The 21,983-nt window shown below is 34.9% G+C and overlaps 1 protein-coding gene across 3 annotated transcripts; it reads right to left on the bottom strand.

The window, feature by feature from the left end:
* Positions 1-534: 534 nt before the first annotated feature.
* On the bottom strand, positions 535-6,347 carry LOC18429210 (uncharacterized). Of its 3 annotated transcripts, none has more exons than XM_006838501.4 (3): positions 6,297-6,347; positions 4,089-4,482; positions 535-2,459 (listed from the first exon to the last, which is right to left on the bottom strand). In XM_006838501.4, the coding sequence occupies exons 2-3, from the start codon at positions 4,430-4,432 to the stop codon at positions 995-997; spliced, it is 1,809 nt and encodes a 602-aa protein (XP_006838564.1). In that variant the 5' UTR covers positions 4,433-4,482; positions 6,297-6,347; the 3' UTR covers positions 535-994. The 3 variants fall into 3 exon arrangements, with proteins under 3 accessions (XP_006838564.1, XP_020519802.1, XP_088717331.1); XM_020664143.2 differs by having other exon boundaries at positions 6,036-6,347; XM_088861205.1 differs by lacking the exon at positions 6,297-6,347 and adding an exon at positions 5,780-5,876.
* Positions 6,348-21,983: the final 15,636 nt, after the last annotated feature.

Here is a 21,983-nt window from a genome sequence, read left to right on the forward strand (position 1 = left end):
TTACCCTCTTACTTTACACTGCTCTAGAAACTGCCAAACAAACTCTTCAAGACCATAGTGAATAACAATATGAGCTCACTTCAGATAGTGGCCCAATGTCAATGGAAGAAAATGTTCAAATATACTTGGAAAAGGAAGCAAAGAAGGTTAGAAGCAATGAAATAAACAAGATAATTGAATACACAAGCCACATTCCCTGACATGCATGCTCCCTATGCAAAAACCATTAATTCAATAGATTTTCCATTTAGATAATAAACAAAAGAGAAGGCACTTACCTAAATGGAATTAACTAAGACCTTGAATTTCACACCTGTTGATTGAAAAGAGAAAAAAAAAGGGGTAAAGATTAAAACAAAGCCATATAGCTGACCTCATAATTTCGCTCCCAGTCCGTCAATACCCGAAATACAAGCATTGTGCATCCAATCAATTTCCAAAGAAAAAAAACCATAGTGTAAAATTGCCTCTCAGAAAAAAAAAAAAACCATGGTGTAAAATTGAAGGTGTTCAACACAGCCAAACACCAAAGAAGAATAGCAAATCCTTAAATTTTATTGATAAAGTTTTTAATTTCTATTTGTAACATGTACTACCTAGACAAGAGGAGGCATCGGCTCTCAGACACATCCAAAGTGGACAAATTGTTTCTTTCCTGCAAGCAATAAAAGACAACAAGGTTCTGACAGCAACATGTGAGTCATAGCACCCGACAAGCTGAAATGCCACCCAACTTTAGAGCCAATAACATCAAAGGACCAATGTTTCCTTTAAAGAGAATGAGACAAAGCAAAAAAGAAAAAAGGGAAGAAAAAGAGAAAAACACATATGTAAATTTCTACCTGACATCCAAAACAAACCTCTTAAGTCACAATAAGAGCCATGCTAGGACATCAGTACTATGATGAACAATTTCTAAATATAAAGATGGCTGCTTCTTTTTAATTTCACCAGTTGATCTCATCTTGGAAACATCAAAGCATTATCTGTTATCTCAATAAGAGGATGAAGAGTCCTCTGATAAACTTGAATAAGACATATCCCGAAGCTTTCTTTTCAGCCGTTTGCTATCTTGCCTGTCACACCTCTTGTGAACTTTCTTTCTATGCTTTCTTTTTCTCACTTGGCTTCTACCATCTTCTCCTGTACTCCTATCATCCTCTGACTCTTCTCTCCTATGTCTTTTCTGATGCTTCTTGCCATGCTTCTTTCTTTTTCCTCTTGAATGTGACCTGTGTCTAGACATTTTATGATTATCTCTTCTGCATCCCATTTCATGTTCAGTATTTATCCCAGTTAATCCATCTGATGCCACAAAAGAAGGTCCTACCACATTTCCTCTCTCATGTTCAGGCCTGGGCTCATCACTGTTTCCATCAGGGGATAACACATATGGTGATCTTCCTTTGGCAACATCAGTAGGATCCATTTCTTCATAGCAAGCATATTCAAAAGAAGGCGGCCCAGCAGGAAGGTAATATTTGCTAACAGCTGAAAGACTTGTATCCTTCTGAATTTCACAAGTTGTAGCCTGCTCATTGCCATGTAATTTCTTAAGGCCTTCATGATTTCTGCTACTACCAGTGACGTATATAGCATTGGTTGCACAACTTATATTGCCTGACTTTGGAGGAGCACATGTGACCTGCTCATTCTCATCCTCACTGACACCAATTGCTTTGAGACTCATCACTTTACTTAAAGTTGAAGCACCTGATGCAAGCTCACCAGCATATGTTTCTTTAGGATCAGAGACTTTCACAGAGTGAATACTAGAGGAAGATTGAGACATTGGTGAAGGTGTCGATACCCTTCTCTTTGATAACTCTTCTCTTAAAGGTTTGGATTCTTCCTCATGCTCTTCAGAATCTTCAGATGATACATCAGAAGCACGATTTTTTTTGCTGCAACTAACACTTGGCCCTTCTCTATCATCCCCAACCCAAAGACTTGAATCGGTCTTGCTTGGACTTTGTCTCAAATAACTTGACCTCTCCCCATGAGTTGTTTTCTCTATATTTCTATTAGTCATGCCTCTGGGGCCTGAACTAAGGCTACTACTACTGATAGGACTCTTAGACACTTTGTGCCTTTCCAAGCCCCTATACGATGACCTACGTTCACGATAGGGTGAAGGGGATCTAGTACGGCAATACCTAGGAGAAGGAGACCTACCATGATAATATCTTTGAGGCCTGGATCTAGAGTGCGGCCTTCTCATCCTGCTTCTGATTGGACTTCTACGATGATACCAATAGCTTCTGTTACGTTGATGTCGGTAGATTGACCTTGAATAACCAACATGATCACCATACCTGCTGTCATAATAACTCGAATACTCACTATGCCTTTCACGCCCAAAGTGTTCACTCCTATACCCAACAGGATGTTCTGATTTCAATTTTGATGACTCGGACAGAGATGGAGAGAGCTCTCGTGATTTAGACCTAGATCTTTTCCTGTACAAGTATAGCGAAAAGGAATCTCAGAAAATGAAATATTAAAAGAAGGCAAAGGTTAACATGGATGTGGTAATGAATTCTTCTAAATTCTGACGAACAATGTGTTATGAACAATAGGCTAACGCATGCAATGCTATTCATATAATGTTGGTGTATTTACGTTAGTTTGTTTTTATAAGTACCCTATGAGCAAGGCATTAAAAATCGCCAAGCCTGCTCAGTGCTGGAGGGACAGTCCAAGTCACCACCAAAATCAGGATTCGGGCGAGTATCAAGCAAAGCTTCCCTGTTTTTCTTTGCTTTTTTGAGAACAAGTTTTAAAAACCAACCGATTTTGCCTCATTTTGGACCTTTTTCATCAAAATTTCCAAAGACTGATCTTCTCCAGCCCCTTGCAGAACCACAGAAAATCATTTTGGATCACAATCACTTTTGGGAGAGATCAAGAAGTTAAAAACTATCCATTTTTTAGCTAAGAAACCCCAGATCTGCCATTTCTTTGGTTTTCCCTGATTTTCTCAACAAAATTCATGAAGCTTGTGTCAAAAGTGAAATTGGAGCCCTCTAACAGCTACGCAACACAAATTTTCTTATCAAGCAACGTGTTCTAAGAGATCTAGAGTCGAAACTTTCGTCTTTTGTTGCCCTCAGATTTTCAAAAAACACATACATTTTTTTTTTATTGGCAAGATTCTATTACGTTTCTTATTATAGAGACTGTCATATTCAATCTACAAAGGTATTGCATGATATAAGAAAAATATTTTCGTAGATTTTTAAACTTTTAATGTGTTTTAATTTTCTAAAAACCCTTGGATTTTCTGGAAAAAACATATATTTTTTTCTTTTTTTTGACTAGGATGGAAAGTGTTATCTTCAATCTACAATAGGTAACGCGTGATTGAAAATAATATTTCTGTAGATTACAAAATTTTTGTACTTTTCATTTTTCTGAAAAAGCTCTTGAATTTCCAATAATTTCTTGACAAAAGTTTCATAATAATAACTAATGTAGTGCAGTAATTGTCCAATATTTTTTTACAGAACAACATAAAATTAATTTTAAAATTTTTGGTATTTTTCATATTTTTTTACCGGCTCAGCAAACCCAAACCAGCCAGTACACTGGCAAGTGCGTAGTTCAGTCGCCCGATCCAATCTTTAGGACACTTTAAGCATGTACTACATGTACCCAGGTAGCTTAGTCCATATTCCATATTTATTTTGTTTTTGATTGATATGTTTTTGATTGATAACCAACAATATTAAATAAAATTATAAGTTTGGCCCATAACCATTCAAAAAGCCAACCATATAGTAGAAGGGAGTTACATAATGGAATGCTTTTGCTAAGACTATAATGAAATGAAAGACCAAAAATATAAAACTCAATGCTTAGCAAGCACAATACACATAGAACTCTTATTCTACCATATACCAGTGAATCATGGATTCGCATATATATAAGGGAGAAACCTAGAACATCAAAAGTCAAAGTTTAAAGAGCTAAAAGTATACATAAACATAATGTTTGATGCAAAAAGATATATATGAAATTGGAAAGATCTAAAAAATGCAACTGAAAAGAATGACCACAATTGCATTTGTGGTCAAAATGCTAGGTACCTTATTGGCGGGGAATGAACGTCACCTCCTTTTTCATCAACTACATTGGGCGTCTCACTATTTAGGAGTTTGCTGATCTCAGCAGCTCGAGCAGCTGCCAGTTCTGTTGCAGCCCTAATGTTTGTGGCATTTGCAGCTGTATGTTGTTTAAGTAACAGTTGTTGGGTAGCCAATGATTGTTGAAACTGATATTGTTGCAAAGCTATGGCATGTTGCACCATTGATGCATTAAGAGAATGGGAGGGATTGCTATTAGAGCCAGGCACCCCATCTACAAAAACAGGCTGGCGGGGCACATGTTCAGTGTTAGAAATAGACTTTGAAGCACCATTGCTTGCATCCATACTGATTTGAACCACCACGAAGATAAAGGCCTTCACATTTGTTCTCCAGGCTGCACTACGTGAATGGGTGTATGGGACATGAGTTCCTTAAAGATACTAGCATTTTATTTGACTATAAACCAGATTCAGTAATGGTTTCCATACAATTTTACTATGAGTTAGAGAAAATAATTTGTAATGTAAATCAGAGACACAAGATTTGTAATTCTAGTCATCAGAAACTTTCATCCTAAACAGTAGCACTCTGAGGCCCCATTTGGATGGGCTGCTACTCATACTTAAGCATTATTTCTCAACTAAAAGAAATTTATGATTATTTTGGGCGACAATTGGTCTGCTCTAGGCTAATCATGATTAGATCCTTTTTCTCAGCCCCATTTATTTGACCAATGTTGCAGAACGGTGAAATAATTCAGTCAAATTAATTAAATGTTTTTTGCATCTGTTGATGAAAATACAAAGAACGAAAAAGAATGGGGCACAAATTAAAGAGTAGCAGCTAACTGAAACAAATGTAAAAGACTATTAAATGCCATGAATGAAGATATGGAAATCAGCCAATTCTAAAAGCTAGGGTTCAGCTTACCGTCTTCCTTTTCTTTTTGATGATAATATTCAGTTGTTAGAAAAATAGTTCACAAAATAAGTACTGAACAAGCTTTTATTGTGCAGTGCAGGAGGGGCATCTCAAAAGAACATTCGAAATACTCGTAAATCAGGTTCAAAACTTCAAAATACAGCAAGGTGAATCCAAAAAAGCTCAGAAAGAATATACTATCAATGGAGATCAAAACAAATCATAGAGTTAATAAAGTATGTGAAATTTTCATAAATTAACACAAGATTCATTGAATATTTGTCACACATCCGATGAAACAAAGGGAAAAATTATTTCATGTTCTGTGGTTCATCAAATCATAAGCACGGTAAATTTAACCAATGAATTACAGAAGTGTCCAAATTTAACTAAAACATCACAGAATCATGCAAAAAAAAAAAGAAGCAAAACTATACCAAATGCTTAAAAGGTGATGGAAATCAGTCATTAAAATAAGACTTTTGCATTTCTTGTGCAAATTTCAGGTCAATCATGCCTTAGTCCGATTCAATCTTTCTCACAGCCTACAGCTAGTTCAAAAGCTAATCCATCAAATAAAAAAGAAAATAACTTGCATTTCTTCCCTAAATTTCAGTTCATTCATGCCTTCGTATGATTCAATCTTTCTCACAGTCTACAGCTAGTTCAAAAGCTAATCTACTGAATAAAAAAGAAAATAACATACAAAACTCCCTGAATAAAAATGGAACAAGGGAATATGCTACAAAGGTATATCAGAAATCACAAACCGATAATCAAGACTCTTTTACGGTTGCAATTATCACACAAAACTGATCAGTACAATCCATTTAAGTGAACGTTCACAACTTAAATTGCAAACATCTGATACCTATTTCAATTTCTTTGTGCCTAATATACCTCATTCCAATTTAAAAAGCAAGATTCTCTCCAAAAAAATCCTAAACAAAATCAAGTCACAAACTAGTTCATAAGCAGGTTTACCATTAATCAAACTAAATACGTGGAGATAAAAATGTAGCTTACCAAACTTAAAGACATATAATTTAAGCAATTTCTACAAAACCATGAATCTCACTCCATTTAATGAAGAATATCTCAAACTATGGTCGGTCCAGAATGAAATCCACAAGGAAAATATATTATTAAATTTCACTATAAACCCTATATTAACCCTAAGTGATGTGTAGCACCAGTAAGGATGAAATAATAGGAGGAAAATAAGAAATAAATCAAATATACAATTCACTAAATAAATAAATGAAAACAGTGATAAAGAAGATGAACCTAGATGAAACAATGAAACCAGAGGAAGAATTTTTAAGCGGTAAGGGCTCTATTCTTTTCCAGGGGGAAAACCCCAATTTCTCTTAGATAACAGTGTCGAGCTGCAAGCCAGTATGCTCCCGCGGGAGTGAAATAAGTGCATATAGCATGCTCCCGTTGGAGTGTGATGTATAGTAATTCCTTCGGCAAATTAGATGCACGGGATATTTTTGTAAGAAAATTAAGGGAAATTATATATAAAAATAGGGAAATTTATAAAAAAAAAACCCCAAAATTAAGTATTCTATCAACTTGAACCGCAAGTTAATTTTGCTCACAAACTTTTTAAAAAACCGAGCTTTTCTAACAAAAAAAAAAAAACCCCAAACACAAAAAGTAGGTCTTTTTTTTAACGAATATGCCCTTCCCATACTTCAAAAAATTATTTTCGCGTCCAATTAAACTTAAAAACCGGACCGCATTAGACCAACGCCGGACTACTCCACCAAATGCCAGACTGCACCTAAAAACGTCAGACTGGGGCAGTTCCAGTGAAATGAAACGCCGAACTGCCCCAAAAAATTGTCAGATTGCACAACGCCGAACTGTAATGCAAAAAAGCCGGACTGACATGCCCAAGAGCCAGACCGCTCCTCATAATGCCGAACCGGGGCAATTCTAGTGAAGAAAACACTGGACTGCCCTACCAATACACTGGACTGGACCCCATATAGTGCCAGTCTGGTTTATCACAATGCCGGACTAGGGCAGTTCCAGCGACATGAATCGCGGGACTGACCCACAAATTCGTCGGAATGAGCAATGATGGACTGAGACAGAAAAATGTCAGACTAACGTGCAAAAATGTCGGACTGCCCCTCATTACGCCGAAACGGGCAGTTCCAGTGACTCTAACACTGGACTACACTGTTCTTTTGCCAGACTGACCAAACAAAACGCCAGATTGGTCCAAAGAATGCCGGACTGGTTTTTCCAGTGAGATCAAACACCGGAGTGAACAAAGACAATGTCGGACCGAATGCCCTAAACACCGGAACGATCATCAAAATCACCAGACAGGAAATTCCCGTGAGCATAAACACCGGAACGACCAGCCAAAACGCCAGACTGGTGCCCTTAAACACCGAACCGACCTTATCGCATTGCTGGAGTGGATGCTCCATTAATCTAGTCGCGAGATTGCCCCCATAAAATTTTGAACTGATAGAGAAAATCGTCGGACTACCCCTTGCAATTGTCGGATTGGATTTTCTAGTGAGCTCAATCACCGACTTGACTTAACAAATCGCCGGACTGAAAATGTCGGACTGCCCTAATAGGATCGTCGGACCATCTTTTCAATTGACTAAATGCCGGATTACCCAAATAACTGCTGGACTAACCCAACATTTAGCCGAACTGCTCCTTTAAAGTGCCAGCTTGCTCCTATTGAACGCCGGACTGCGCCTTTTAGGTGCCGGAGTGCCCCCTCATGATCGCCGGAGTGCCCCAATATATCACCAGACCGCAGGGATTTTCATGAATTGTATGTGATTTATGATACATTGTAGATGCACATAGATATATCCCTTTGATTTCAATGTTTGTCCCCATATGCCACTTAAGATGCCAAGAATAAGACACACACACACACACACACACACACACACACATATATATATATATATATATATATATTTCTTTAACATTGGTTTTAAAGGATCTAGTCCCCATTCTCTATAAGAAATAACTTTTTTGGAATTTGGAATATGCTATTTCTATATCATTATTTCGATAATGGTGAACTATGAATACCGAACATGTTTCCATAAGGATATTTTCATACCATTCTCTGCATTTGTCACCCATATTAGGATGCATATGTTGCCTGAGGTATAATGCAGCTATTTCAATCGGGGTTTTTGACTGATGATCATTTTTTATAATCAGCAACGGAGTATATACTGTTTCCAAATATATGGTTTTAGTATTTGGAGTTTGAGTACTTATTGGTGTTTGAAAGGGAGATATATCAATATCTTGTATTTGCCTTCTTATTAAAGCATTTGGTGTTGATGGTGATGCCAGGGATTTCCCCGGCTAGGAACTATTTCCATCGATCGCCTTTGTTGACTCTTTTGCCCTCCCTGCAAAAATTTTCGTGTAAAAAAGTTAGGCAAATAATTAGTGTTTCCATTAATATGTTCGATAGTAAATTTGAAAGCAAATACCTTGCCACCTGGCGAAGATTTGCTTTGAAACGAGATTTTTTACATCCTTTTACAGAATATCTTTGGCTGCTTTACAGTCAATCCGTATAAGGAATGATTGGTTGAGCAGATCACTTTGAAATTTTGTTACAGCATGGACAACAGCAAGTATTTCTTTTTTCACTATTGAATAATTTTGTTGGGCTGGATTCCAAGTTTTTTAAGTAAATCGGACCAATTGCTCTTGATTATTCATTTTTTGTTTTAAGACAGCACCAAGTCCTTGCTCTGAGGCGTCTGTCTCTACTATTTTAAACGTCATAGGACGTGATAGGGCTAAACATGGTAATTTCTTAGCTTTTATTTTAATTTTTTTGACCGCCTTGGTATGTTCTTCAGTCCATTCTGGAGGATGCTTTGTTAAACTTTGGAATAAAGGTTTTGCATCTAATGTCAAATCTTTATAGAAGTAAGAAATGTAGTTTAAACAACTAAGGAATCTTTGTAATTCAGTTTTTCCTGTAATCACATCTGGAAATTTGGATGCGAATTCTGTTGCTCTATCAATGAGAATGATTCTTCCCATGAAAATATTGTGACCTAAAAACCTTATTTTTGTCTGGCATAGATTTATTTTTCTCGCATAAACTACTAAGCCAGCATTTTTATTGCTTTTACAAATGTACTTAAATGTTTCCAATGTTGATCAATTGATTATGAGAAAACAAGTATATCAACAATATAGACAATCATGAACTTTGTATAAGGATTAAAGATTTCGTTCATGATATTTTGAAATTCGGATGGTGCATTTTTTAACCCGAAAGGTATAACGTTCCATTCAAATTGTCCAAATGGAACATTAAAAGCAGTTTTATATTTATCTTTTTTGGCAATCAGGATTTGCCAGTAGCCTGATTTAATATCAAACTTTGAAAATATACAAGCGTTTGCCAGTCTATCTAAGAAGTCTCTTTTATTAGCGATTGAATATCTGATCCATCTTAAGACTTTGTTGAGTGGTTTATAATTTATAACCAGTATCGGAGCCCCTCTTTCTATCTTAGAGGCCTTTTCCACATACAAGGCTGAGCAACTCCAGGGTGATGAGTTTTTTCTGATAAGCTTTTTGTCCAATAATTATTTTATTTCCTTTTTACAGATTTCAAGTAGCCAATTGTTCATTTGAATAGGCCTTGCTTTAGTAGGAATTTTTTCTTCTCGAAAATCTGGTTCATAGGGAAGTTCAACTATATGTTGCTTGCTATCCCAAAAGGCATTGGGGATTCCATATCTATTTTCAGATATTTAATTTTATTTTGAATCTCAAGAAGTAATAATTTTTCTTCCATATTTTTGTATTTTATTTCTTCTTTCAGATGATAAAGAAATTTTTCTTTAGGAGAAATCTTATCTTTAATGTTATTGATTTCATGAATTCTAAGTTTATCAATAAAGGTGAATTTAACTTTATGTCCTTCAATACTAGCTTTTATCCCTATGTCATCAATTTTTATTGGATAGAGTATGTTTAAGAAGGGAGTTCTTATAATAACAGGTTGACTTAAACCTTTTACCAGTATGAAGGGGAACTTAAAACAAGCATCATTATTACAAACTGCAGCATCTGATAATTTATAATTAATAAGCATTTTGCTGCCATCGGCAGTATTAAGAACTGGGGTAGTCTTGCTAAAAATTTAGTTGGTACTAATCCTTCGTTAATGCAATTTAGGTCAACTCCTGAATCTATCAGGGCAGTAGTTTGGAAACTGTATTTTTTTTTAACCACGATTTTGATATTAGTAAACCATTTTTTGGTTATTATTTTGTCTACTAGGTTTACGTATTTACAATCCTGGACTTTTTCTATCACATTCATACTAGCTTTGGAGGTTTCAGGTTTAGGAAGGGTATCTTCTACCTCGAGTGGTAAAGGGATATTATATTCAGTTACCAGGTTATCAAATTCAATTTCTATGTTTTCTTCTTCAGTTTCTTCTTTGAGAAGTTTCTGGGTTAATTCTAAGATTTGAACCATTGTTTTTAGCACTATCAACTCGTTTCTTACCTCGTTGATTTCATATTTTAACTCAGATATTGAAGGTTCTCTTTCTACCTGTGTTTTATTTTGTACTCTTTTAAGAATGTCATGGAAACTTTAATCTTCTTTTGTTGGGACAAGAGAATACTTTGTTTTTCCCGATGGTACTTTGTTTTTCCCGATGGGGTCTTAGACATATTGATGTATTGGACTAAGGCCTCTCTTTTAGCCTCTGGATGTGATATTTTGTCAATAAGGTCTATAATCAGATCTTTTTATTTTGTACGGGTGTTGATACTTAACCCATTCATATCCATTATTGCCTTGTAAAAATCACATCGGCAATTTTCTTCTTTTGGGTTAGCTTCATCACCAGAGTCTGAATCAGAACTGCTGATAATGATATCTTCATCATTTATTTCTCCAATTAACATTTCTTCTTTTGAATCAAAAGAATCAGAGGATTCATCTTTTATTTAGAGTATCTCAAATAATTGGATTTTAATATTATCATCTATTTCTAGAGAGTTAATTTTCATTTTAACTCTACATTTACTTTTGTAATGGCCTATTTTGGCACAATTATAATAAATAGGGATTTTTCTTTTTCCCTTATTTTTAAAGGATGGTTTATTTTGTAAGAATTTCTTGGAAAATTTTTCTTTTGTCTTTGAAGAATGTCTAAATTTTCTCTTTCTAAATTTTTCATGTTTTTCTTTATGAAAGGGGTTTGAAGGGGGTAGGGTATTATATCCAAATTGTTCGCATAAATCTCTTAACTCCTTTCTCCCTGTTATTCTCTGTTTCTCTATTTGTTTTCGAAGTTTTAAGTCTGTATATAAAGGCAGACCTTCAGCACAGATTTCGGCTGATAATTCACCTAATGTATACATAAAATAAGGAATAATTTCACCATGCTTATTTTTAAGCCTTGTTTTCTCCTTTTCTGCAAAAAAAGTGTGATAGACTAGTTATAAACTTTTCTTTCCAATGGTCAGACTTACTATCTTCTCTTGATAATAATCTTGAGAAAAATACATCTTTGCACCATTTATAATGGAAGAGTGTTGGACATCTTAGATTTGATAGCAAATCTTCAGATCTTGTTGCCAACAAAGCAGTGCTTTCTACAAAATGGAGGGTGATTGTGTATATTAGCGTGTTGATCGCATCTCCTTCTTGTATTATATTGTCTTGGCCATTTTCACTTTTGGCTATCCATTGTTTTGAAGCATTTAATATTTGGTTTTTTGATTCCTCATCTATATGGAAATCCCACCAACCTTTTAGCCATCATGTGAATCCACATATTATGGCTTTGGCTATCTCTTGGTCTTGATTTTCACTTGCGTTGCAGGCAGTGGCATACATGGTCATGTGTTTCATAAGATCTAAGATTCGATTTTCAGCTATGGCATCAATATTCCAGTTTACTATAGATTTTCCTGAATAGGATACCGAGGTAGAAGTTAGATTTTCTTCTATTTGGAGATCTACTAGGGTAGGTCTAGGATAGTACATTCTGGTTTGGGATCTGGCCTTACTTTTCTCCCATAATCAATTATATTGACCTCTACGCTTTCAGTTTTAAAATATTTTTCTATATCAGAAATTTCTTTGTGAGGTGCCTTTTGCAGGACTTGAACATCTCCTTCCTTGGTTTTGGAAGGCTGGCCCTTTTCATTGATATTTAATTTTTTCAACCTCTTAACCAATTCATCTAATAATTCACTATTTTCCTCTTTTTTCTTTATTCATTGTAAGCTAAACTTTCCTGTCTTAATAGTTGGAGGAGGTTTCAATAGGACAACTTCTTTTTGCTTACTAATCCTTTTCGTTTCTGCAGTTGGATCTAACTTATTTACTGCATTTGATAATCTTGAAGTTTGTTTTCCTATTGTTTGGAGAAAAATATTTATATAATTATTTTATTCAATAATATGAGGTATTCATTCAAGCTTGGCCACATTATGGTCGCTTTCTTTAGGTCCTATTTTGAAAGGTGAGGCTTTAACTTCGATTTTCTCCCCGAACTTTTGTAAGCTAGTCTCAAGGGGATGAATAGACTCAATTGTTTATCCTTTAGTGGTTTGAAAGGTTTGAAAAGATTTTTCAACCATATTTACCTCAAATTTTGGAATTTTTATTCCATAATCTTTTGCTATGTATCTTAATCATTTAAAAAATTTGACAGTTGCCTTGTGTTTCATCATGAACCTATTAAATTTTAAATAGAAGGCATCTCAAAGAGGTTCTTTAAACTCTTTGAAGAACCATTATCTTATTTCCCTTTTTTCTTCAGAGTAGAAGTCTTTTCTGATCCATTCTTTATCAATCTTGGATTCTTCTTTTTGAATAACACAAATATCAAAATCAAGATCTGAGGGTGTTGGTTCTTCTAATTCAGAAGAACCTGGAGTGTCTACTCTATAGACTGGTTGTTGAACCTGATTTGGAGTCTTATTAAGTCTTTCAATAATAGTTCTCCTATGAGTGGGTATTCTTTCATATTCAGATTGTGGGACAGAAGAGGTCTAGCTTCTAAGAGGAACCCTAATGCTTGATTCACCAATCCTTAATGTAGTTTTTCTTGTGGATGGAAAACTGATCTCTATTTCTCCATCAGAGTATTCTATGATTTGTTCAGGGTCTTTATTCTCAGGATTTTTAATCTAGGATTCAGTTTGTAAAGACCAACGTTCTGGTAATTTAACCTGAGACCATGCCACTGACTTAGGTATATCTAGATTTGATTTTTCCATGTTTGTCTGAAAAAATATAGTTTGTCCTTTTAAGTCCATTTGCCTGGCATTCGGGCACAAAGTATTCATTACTTTGTCACAGATTCTGTAAACAAACGCCAAGTTTCGAGAACCTAGGTCCATATTAAAACCTTGAGTTTTAAGGTTTAGGATCAAGACTTTTAATAAATTTGGATCTGTTAAGGCCACCGAGAAGTTTGGAAAACGGTTAAAATAGATGGGGTCATTACAGAGACTAGATTCAACTATACCTAACAAGGAATCAGTGAATCTTTTGTGTCTGTTGTCTCTTAAAAAGAGTATAACAGAATTATTTAATCTCGTCCTTGTTAATGGCTTGACAACAACTTGTACCAAACCAATGTGCAAATATTTATAGTCTTTCTTTTTATGATCTTCGATCATCTTTTGATAAAGTAATTGAAGTTTATCCTGAGTTTCTATAACAGAAATACTTTTTCCAATGGTTTTGATAGAAAAAACTACTTTTGAAATAAAAAATTCCCTTACTATAAACATATGTCATAGGTACCTTAGATATGTTCCAATTTTGGATATGCTTCTCTATATTATCTATTATTACTTCTTCTCTATTATTAACACGTAGTGTATTACTAGTAGTAGCTGACCTAGCAGATAATGTTCTGATGAAATTTGTCATTTTAGTTCGAGTCAACTGAAAACAGTCCCTACACTTTCCTGGCTCTTCATGGCCTTAGTGATCTTTGGGTCACAACGACTTTGAACTAATATTGCAGATTTCTCAGAATCTTATTTAATAGTTGAGTTTTCTACTACAAGTACAGTTAAGCTATTGTAAATGTAAACTTGGCTCTGATACCATAAAAATAATTATACAATATATATATATATATATATATATATATATATATATATATATATATATATATATATATATATATATATATATATATATATATATATATATATATATATATATATATATATATATATATATATATATATATATATATATATATATATATATATATATATATATATATATATATATATATATACAGTCCTGAGCAGTTGAGATTGTTTACCAACTTCTATATCTGTGAAATGTAAGTTTGTTGTGTTCATTTATTAAGCTTTGATCTATGCTAAATATTGTTATTCTGATATTTTCCTGTTGTGTGAAATGTAAGTTTGTTGTTTTCATTTATTAAGTTGTAATCTAAGTAGTTTAACTCTGAATGCTTACAAGGGAGATATATATATATATATATATATATATATATCCCTATGATTTCAATGTTTGATACCAAGAAGAAGACATGCCACTTAAGAACACAAGTCATTTCAAAGTACAAAAACATTGTAGATGCACATACTCTGATACTACTTTAAAATACAAAAACCCCTGTGATTTCAATGTTTGTCCTCAGATGACATACACAAGCCACTTTCACAGCACAAAAACTATTATAATCGGACATTTCATTAGCTAGCTACTTGATATAGTAGCTTCAAAGTACGAAAACTATTACAATGAGACATTTCATTAGCTAGCTACTTCAAAGTACAAAAATACATATTAATTGAAAGATACAACTTGATCACTTTCTTCGCCTCTACCATTTTTTTGGCCAACTTGTAATACTTTTTCCCTTTACATCTGCCTAGACATCACCATCTCTTTGTGATCTTGTATGCCGCCTTGAATCCTCCTGTAAGGCTGGCATAACTTGAATTTGCAGGCTTCTGCTATTGTGATTTCTGCTTTTTGTTCTCTTTTCATCTCCCTCCTCAGTGTAGCTTTCATCATCTCCCTCCTCAGTGTCGCTTTCATCATCTCTCTCCTCAGTCTCGCTGTCCTCATCGCCATCATCTTTCTCATCGCTCTCGCTTTCATCATCTCCGCCATCTCTCTCTTCTCGCTCGTTTTCACCATCTCCCTCCACCCTCTCCTCGACATTTGTCTCCATATGAGTATTTTGCAACAACAAATCATGTGCTACTTATACATAATGTCTTGATTCACCTGCTAATACTTCACCCTTAAGTGCAGCTTGTAGCATCCCTATACAAATTAACCGCTGCAGGTAAAGAATGAAAAACAAAATCGGAAATTATTTTGAATGCATATTAAGTCAATAAAAAAAATACACAAATTACATAATATACCAATGTCCTCTCGTTATGATGGTCTGCGAGGAGGGGTAAATGGGATTGTGACTGCGAGGGGGGGGCACATGGGAGTATTTCTATAATTTGATTGTGATTGCGAGGGGGGTACATTGGAGTATTTTCATATCTATGGGTGAACATACTGTACCAGCTCATATATTCATTTGTAGGCATTCCACCATATTTATCAACGTCTGCCTTGACAATGTTGTGTTATCGTTAACGCCAATCACTTATCTTAACACTCAACTCATCAATCCAACTTGTGGGATGTAAGTCGACCTTTTCCCTCTTATCCCACTTAGGTGGCCCAACATGAATTGCTTGCATCATCTCAAATTGTTGCAATACACGATCGGGCATATAGAAGTCTGTAATGTTGAAACATATCAGATAGCATATCTCGTGGACTATACTCCTCATATGGTTGCCAAGTCACCTATAACAAAAAGCAAAACACAATAATAACTTATTTGTTTTTGTATTTATCTACAATTACATAAACACACTAGTAAATAACAAACCATGTCAATTGAGATGTCATCAAATGTTGTTAATGAGTCTTTCTTTTGCAAGCTCTAGGCATTTCTTTAGTGATAGTTGTAAGTTTGCTACCTAAAGCTGGAATATGCTCATAGATCCTACACTGCAAAAGCTAGAAGGTAAAAATATAGCAAGAAACAATTACTTTGAAGCCCAAGGAATTGTAAATATCATAATATTGACTATAAAAATTAATGAACGATTCAAGTTACCTGTAGTAGTGTTGCTGACCCGCTAAAATGTGTATCCTCATCCACAACCTTAGATAATGAACAATATAAGAATGCAAGCGTTGTTGCACCCCATACATACTTTTCTGCCTCATCAAGATCTCGGAACAGTTGCAGGTAACTTGTCAGCGTCGATCCTTGAGATGCATCAGCAAATATAGTTGTATTGACTAAATACATGAGATAAACTCTAGTGTGTTGAAGCAATTTTAATTTGGTAGGTTTTTTCAATAGTTGCTCAAATTTCATCCTCAACCAAGTATATTATAGTCAGCTCAACTTATCACCATTAAGGCAATCTCTCAAATATTCCATGATGAAAGCCCTATAGTCTTTAAGTCTTATGTCTGTTACAGGCTAATTTGTCACAAGTATCTGTAATATGTGTCACACATCGTATAGGGTTGGAGTTATCTCACCAACAGCTAACCGTGCGATATTAGTCACCTTGCACCACTTTCCAATAAAGGTCCTCAGTAGACTGCAATCGATATGTGTGTCCCCTATGTCTTTCAAGGAGATCAAATTGGTGTTTTCAGTCAAAGCTACCTGACGTAGATCCAACTCCCATTTTCCCAAGGTCTTAGTTGATTCATTAATACGAAAATTATTTTTCTTTTGAAATGGATTCAATAAAATGTGTCAATAATTATTAAGTATCATACCTTTTCCCTTTGATCGGAGGAAGTGGATGGGCCCCTTGTCCCACTTGACGATTCTGTGTCTTGTATCATTATTGTCTATTTATATTATTAGAGTTTACATGTGCACAACATATGAATTGACAAAAATAACTACAACTGCAAAATTTAGACTTACACAAGTGCAATAACAACAATCAAATTAAAAAGAGAAGTCAAAATGAAATGGCTGCAAAATTTACATTTGTACAACTACAAGTACAATAACAACAATCACATTATAAGGAAAAGAAAATGTAAATAAAGTGTGCTTCTTTAACAAAAAAAAAATACAACTACAAGTACAATAACAACAATCACATTACAAAGAAAGAAAATGTAAATAAAGGGTGCTTCTTTAACCAAAATAAACACAACTACAAGTAACATAACAACAATCACAATACAAAGAAAAGAAAATGTAAATAATGTATATGCTTCTTTAACAAAAATAAACACAACTACAAGTATAATAACAACAATCACATTAAAAAGAGAAGTCAAAATGAAAGGGCTACAAAATTTACATTTGTACAACTTCAAGTGGGTGCTTTACAAGTTGCCCAATTATGACCAATTCATTTGCACCAACTATAATGAATAGGTTGCACTGGTACTTCCTATGACTCGATGCGTTTCTTTTTAGGTCGACCAGGGGGGCGCCTTGAGTGAAGTGGAAGTACTCTTACTCCTTCCGAATGAAGCTGTCTACGTAAACTACGTCCAGACAAGTCAATTAAGGTAACTGACATGATAGCTACGGAATATGTTTCCCGAAATTTCGCAACTGTGAAATATTCTTGACAATAGTCAATGGGATCCCTATTCATTACAAGTATGCTTGCAAGGCAAACCTATTATTTGCCAACCCCGGCATTCACATTCTCGTGCAATAATATTTACCTTGTAATTCATGCGATCAACTCTAGCTTCATAAACTGCTCCATTTGGTGCCACAGTGACTCTCACGGAAAGGGATTGTTTTATGAAATTTGTTAATTTGTTTTGTACTTTTGGGGTAAGGGTTGTAGTCCAAGTTTCAGCTTTCAAGCTGCGAGTGGCTATTAATTTCATGATTTGTCTCCTAATAAAGTCAACTCACTAAAGAATTGGCATATGTCGTGCTTCTAAAATCCACTTGATATATGACTCAACCACATTAGTTGTTACTTGGTCATATCGATTACCCTTGAACTGTGATATGGCCCAACGATTTGGTGAGGCTTCCATGAAACACTGAAATGCGTCCTCAGAAAGTGATATAATTTTCATCATCTTATCAAAATACTCTTGTTGCCTATATGCTCTACTCTACATTCACTAATAAATGCACATACAATGCCTTCTGAACATCATGTGTTTTGCTTCTTTCTTGAAATTTTCTGCTAAATAATGCTCACAGAAGGCATGATGGGCATTCTCAAAGACTTGACAAACAATATCAACTAGACCAGGGTGTCTATCTGATGACAAAATAATTTCACGATCCGTCCCAATAGCACCCTTTTAACGATTCCATAAATCATAACCAGTTATATGTATTTTTGGCATCCACAATTGCGAATGCAACAAGAAATATTTGTCCCTCCCCATCGAGTGAGTTGGCAGCAAGTAGAGTCTCAAGGTATCATGCTTTCAATGATGTCCAATCAAGAAATATAAATGGGTGACATCCATTTTTGAAGTCATGTATTGACCCATAAAAACTTAAAAACAATCAACAAAATCTATCATATGGCGATACTTGTCCTGTCACATAACTACCAGGATTTGTCTCCATCACACGGTTTACATATGCTGGTAACTAGTTGTATGCCTTTTCTTGCGAATCATGTATGTCTTTGATGGCCGTTTCTTTTCCTTGCCAAGCCTTTCAATGGGGTAATTCTAACCCTAACCCATAATCTCGAGACAAATCACTCATGATTTCTTTAGCCTTGTAATGTGCAGTGTCACTTAATTTATCCTTGATTAATGATACAACAAATTTTTGTGAAGCTCTTTTATGTACATCATTGCTTATCACAATATTGCATGAGTGATCTCTTATCCATGTTTTGATTATGAAAACATTCGTTTTGCCAAGCTTCCCAACATATATCTCTCATTTGCATCTTTCACCCTTGCATTTTGCCCTTACGCGATACCCCTAATTTTTAATAAAACGATATGTGAAATGGTTTGCTATAGCAAACTTGCTAAGGGCTTCTCGAAAATCTTCTATAGATTCAAACTGCTGCCCTATCCCAGAAACTGCATTCTCCCATGTACTAAGCAACCTTTGTGCAATGCTTTGTTCGGAGACTGAGACTAAAACATTAGAGGATTGTAGGGGTATGACCTCCTCGACTGTCATAGTATTATGTGAAGTACTTTTATCCCTACTTTCAGTTCCATCAAATACATAGACAAGGACTTCATTATTACCTTCATGGACGTTCAACATCCTAATAATATCATCATTATTGTATAGGTTCACAATAAATTCTTTATTTCTCGGGACAAAATATCTCAAAGATATTAAGTGGATGCCAAGTGAGAACCGCTCTGCTACGTATTTTCGCATGTCGTCTAACCTAGTACTACTATCAATCTACCAATATAATTCAAAGTCCCATCGACACTTGTTCGAAGTTCTCCACCAAAAATACAATAACCCAATATGTTATCACTCATTTTCTTTTATCCTGCACAAGATTTGTAAAAATTTACACTCTATACATTGCATTACAACATCTTAATACGAGCCTTAAACTTGCGGAAGTTTAGCAAGCTATTAGATTTTTTTTCTAAGAGCTACAATTAGTTTTTAACATGAGGTATGCATATTGTTGGGGGTATATAACCTTCAAATAACAAGAGCTACACATAATTTTATTTTTTAATGAACCAAAATTAACAAGAATAATATGATGGATTATTCATATCATAATTGACAACAAAACAAACACAATTCCAGCCAGTACAGAATAAAAAATCTCTCTGATTTTTCATCTTCTTTTTTTATGTTGTTTTGTAAAAAAGGCAACTCTATAATCCCGACCTTCTCTCTGTAACATGCTCTCTCCTCTAATCAATTTTTTGTACAACTAACTTCACAATGAGTCACATCTTTGCTAAGATGGCACATTCAAGCCCTAAAGATACCCCATTCAATTCTTTATACAAAAGTAAATAGTTTCAAATAAAAATTTACTACTATCAATAACATTCAAGCCCTAAATATACCACATTAAATTTTTTATACAAAAGAAAACAGTTTCAAACAAAAATTTACAACTACCCATAACATTCAAGCCGTAAATATACCACATTAAATTTTTTATACAAAAGAAAACAGTTTCAAACAAAAATTTACAACTACCGAAAACATTAAGCCCTAAATATACCACATTCAATTTTTTATACAAGAGTGAACAGTTTCAAACAAAAATTTACAACTCTAAAAAATATTCAAGCCCTAATTATACTGCATTCAATTTTTTATACAAAAGAAAACAGTTTCAATCAAAAATTTACAACTATAAAAAACATTGAAGTCCTAAATATACCACATTCAATTTTTTATACAAAAGAAAACAGTTTCAAACAAAAATTTACAACTATTAAAAACATTCAAGCCCTAAATATACACATTCAAACCAATCTCTATTCTTATAGATAATTTCAACCAGTGGATAATCAAGATTGAGAAACAGATACACATGGATTAATTTATACTCCTTGATCAATTTAAAAACTCTGATTAAAATCTTCAATACATGCACATGATCAATTTTATTTCTCACATTTCATACATGTAGGCTGATTTAGGGCTAAAATCGAGTTCCACAAATTCCCCTGGTTTTAGGGAGCTTGTTTGAGGGGTAAATAGTGAAGAGAGAGATAGCACCACAAGGAAGAGAGAGCACCACTTCAGAGCTTCTCTTCAGAGTAGGTAAAAAAGCACCACCTTAGCCAAGGAATTAGCTTTTCTATGCACATGGACAAATGAAACTGAGAGGGTTTCAACCAAATCCTATAACTTGTAACCAAAGGCCAGAAAGCTCCCAGGGGACGTTTTGCTCATTGCTACACCATTTGACCACATTTAAGGAATTCCCTTCAATAAGGCAGGATCTATCAGGATATTTATCAGCCAAAATTTTCACCCCACACAACGCACTTAACTCTGTAAAATTGGATGTTTGAACTCCAATCGGACCAGCAAATGAAAAAATAATGTTGGTCGAGAAGTCACGCAGCACCCCACCAATTCCAGTAACACCCGGGCTCCCCAAAGAGCTTCCATCAAAGTTTAACTTAAAACATTCACCTAGAGGCGCCATCCAAATACATCTCGATCTAGCGTTAGGCCTCCCGAGTAAAAAAATACTACTAAGGTTAGCCATCACATCAACTTTGCTAATATTCCTACCCTCTTTATTAGCAGAGATCCAAGTCCAAATTGATATTTTGATATTGTTTGATCATATTATCGATAATGAGAACCTTAATCAAAGCTGCCAACCCTTTGAAAACCTGAATCTTATAGGGAACATGCCACTTCCATATTTTAGCAATCTGTGGGCAAGATCTTCTCCAACGTTCATAAAATAAGAGATTGTAGCATGATTTGACCGAGAAGACCCCATCATGCTCAATCTCCCAGATCATCTCATCCACTGCATTAGAAGAAATACATACCCCATTCAATCTCTCCATCAATGCATACCACTGGGAGAAGACTACATCGCTTAATCAACTGTACACAAGTGATACATTCTAAGAAATCAGATTACCCCTACGATATACCGCCTCCTCAAACAGTCCAATCAGGTTGGGTAACTCTTCTAAATAATTCGGGATAGGCCAACTTTAAAGGGTAGCGTCCCAACCATTTATGATGTTAAAAGGATGCTCTCCTCCCATCACCTAATATACATCGAAAGTAGCTTGACACCATTGATCTGCAGTTATAAAACGCCTTCCACAAATGCGAAACACCACTACCTCTACCACCCTCAATCCACATATTATTTCTCTCTACCCCATATTTGGACATAAAAACTTTAGACCACAAAGTAGAGCCTCAAAGAAAATCAT

The sequence above is a fragment of the Amborella trichopoda genome, chromosome 3 (genome assembly GCF_054954075.1).
Source record: "Amborella trichopoda isolate Santa Cruz 75 chromosome 3, AtrichopodaSantaCruz75HAP2 v2.0, whole genome shotgun sequence".
Classification (NCBI taxonomy): Eukaryota; Viridiplantae; Streptophyta; class Magnoliopsida; order Amborellales; family Amborellaceae; genus Amborella; species Amborella trichopoda.

Excerpts from the sequence above, each read along its gene's own strand:
- LOC18429210 (XM_006838501.4), bottom strand. The coding sequence starts at position 4,432 with ATGGATGCAAGCAATGGTGCTTCAAAGTCTATTTCTAACACTGAACAT. Across the intron at positions 2,460-4,088 it reads GTTCATTCCCCGCCAATAAG|GAAAAGATCTAGGTCTAAAT; the intron begins GTACCTAGCATT and ends ATACTTGTACAG.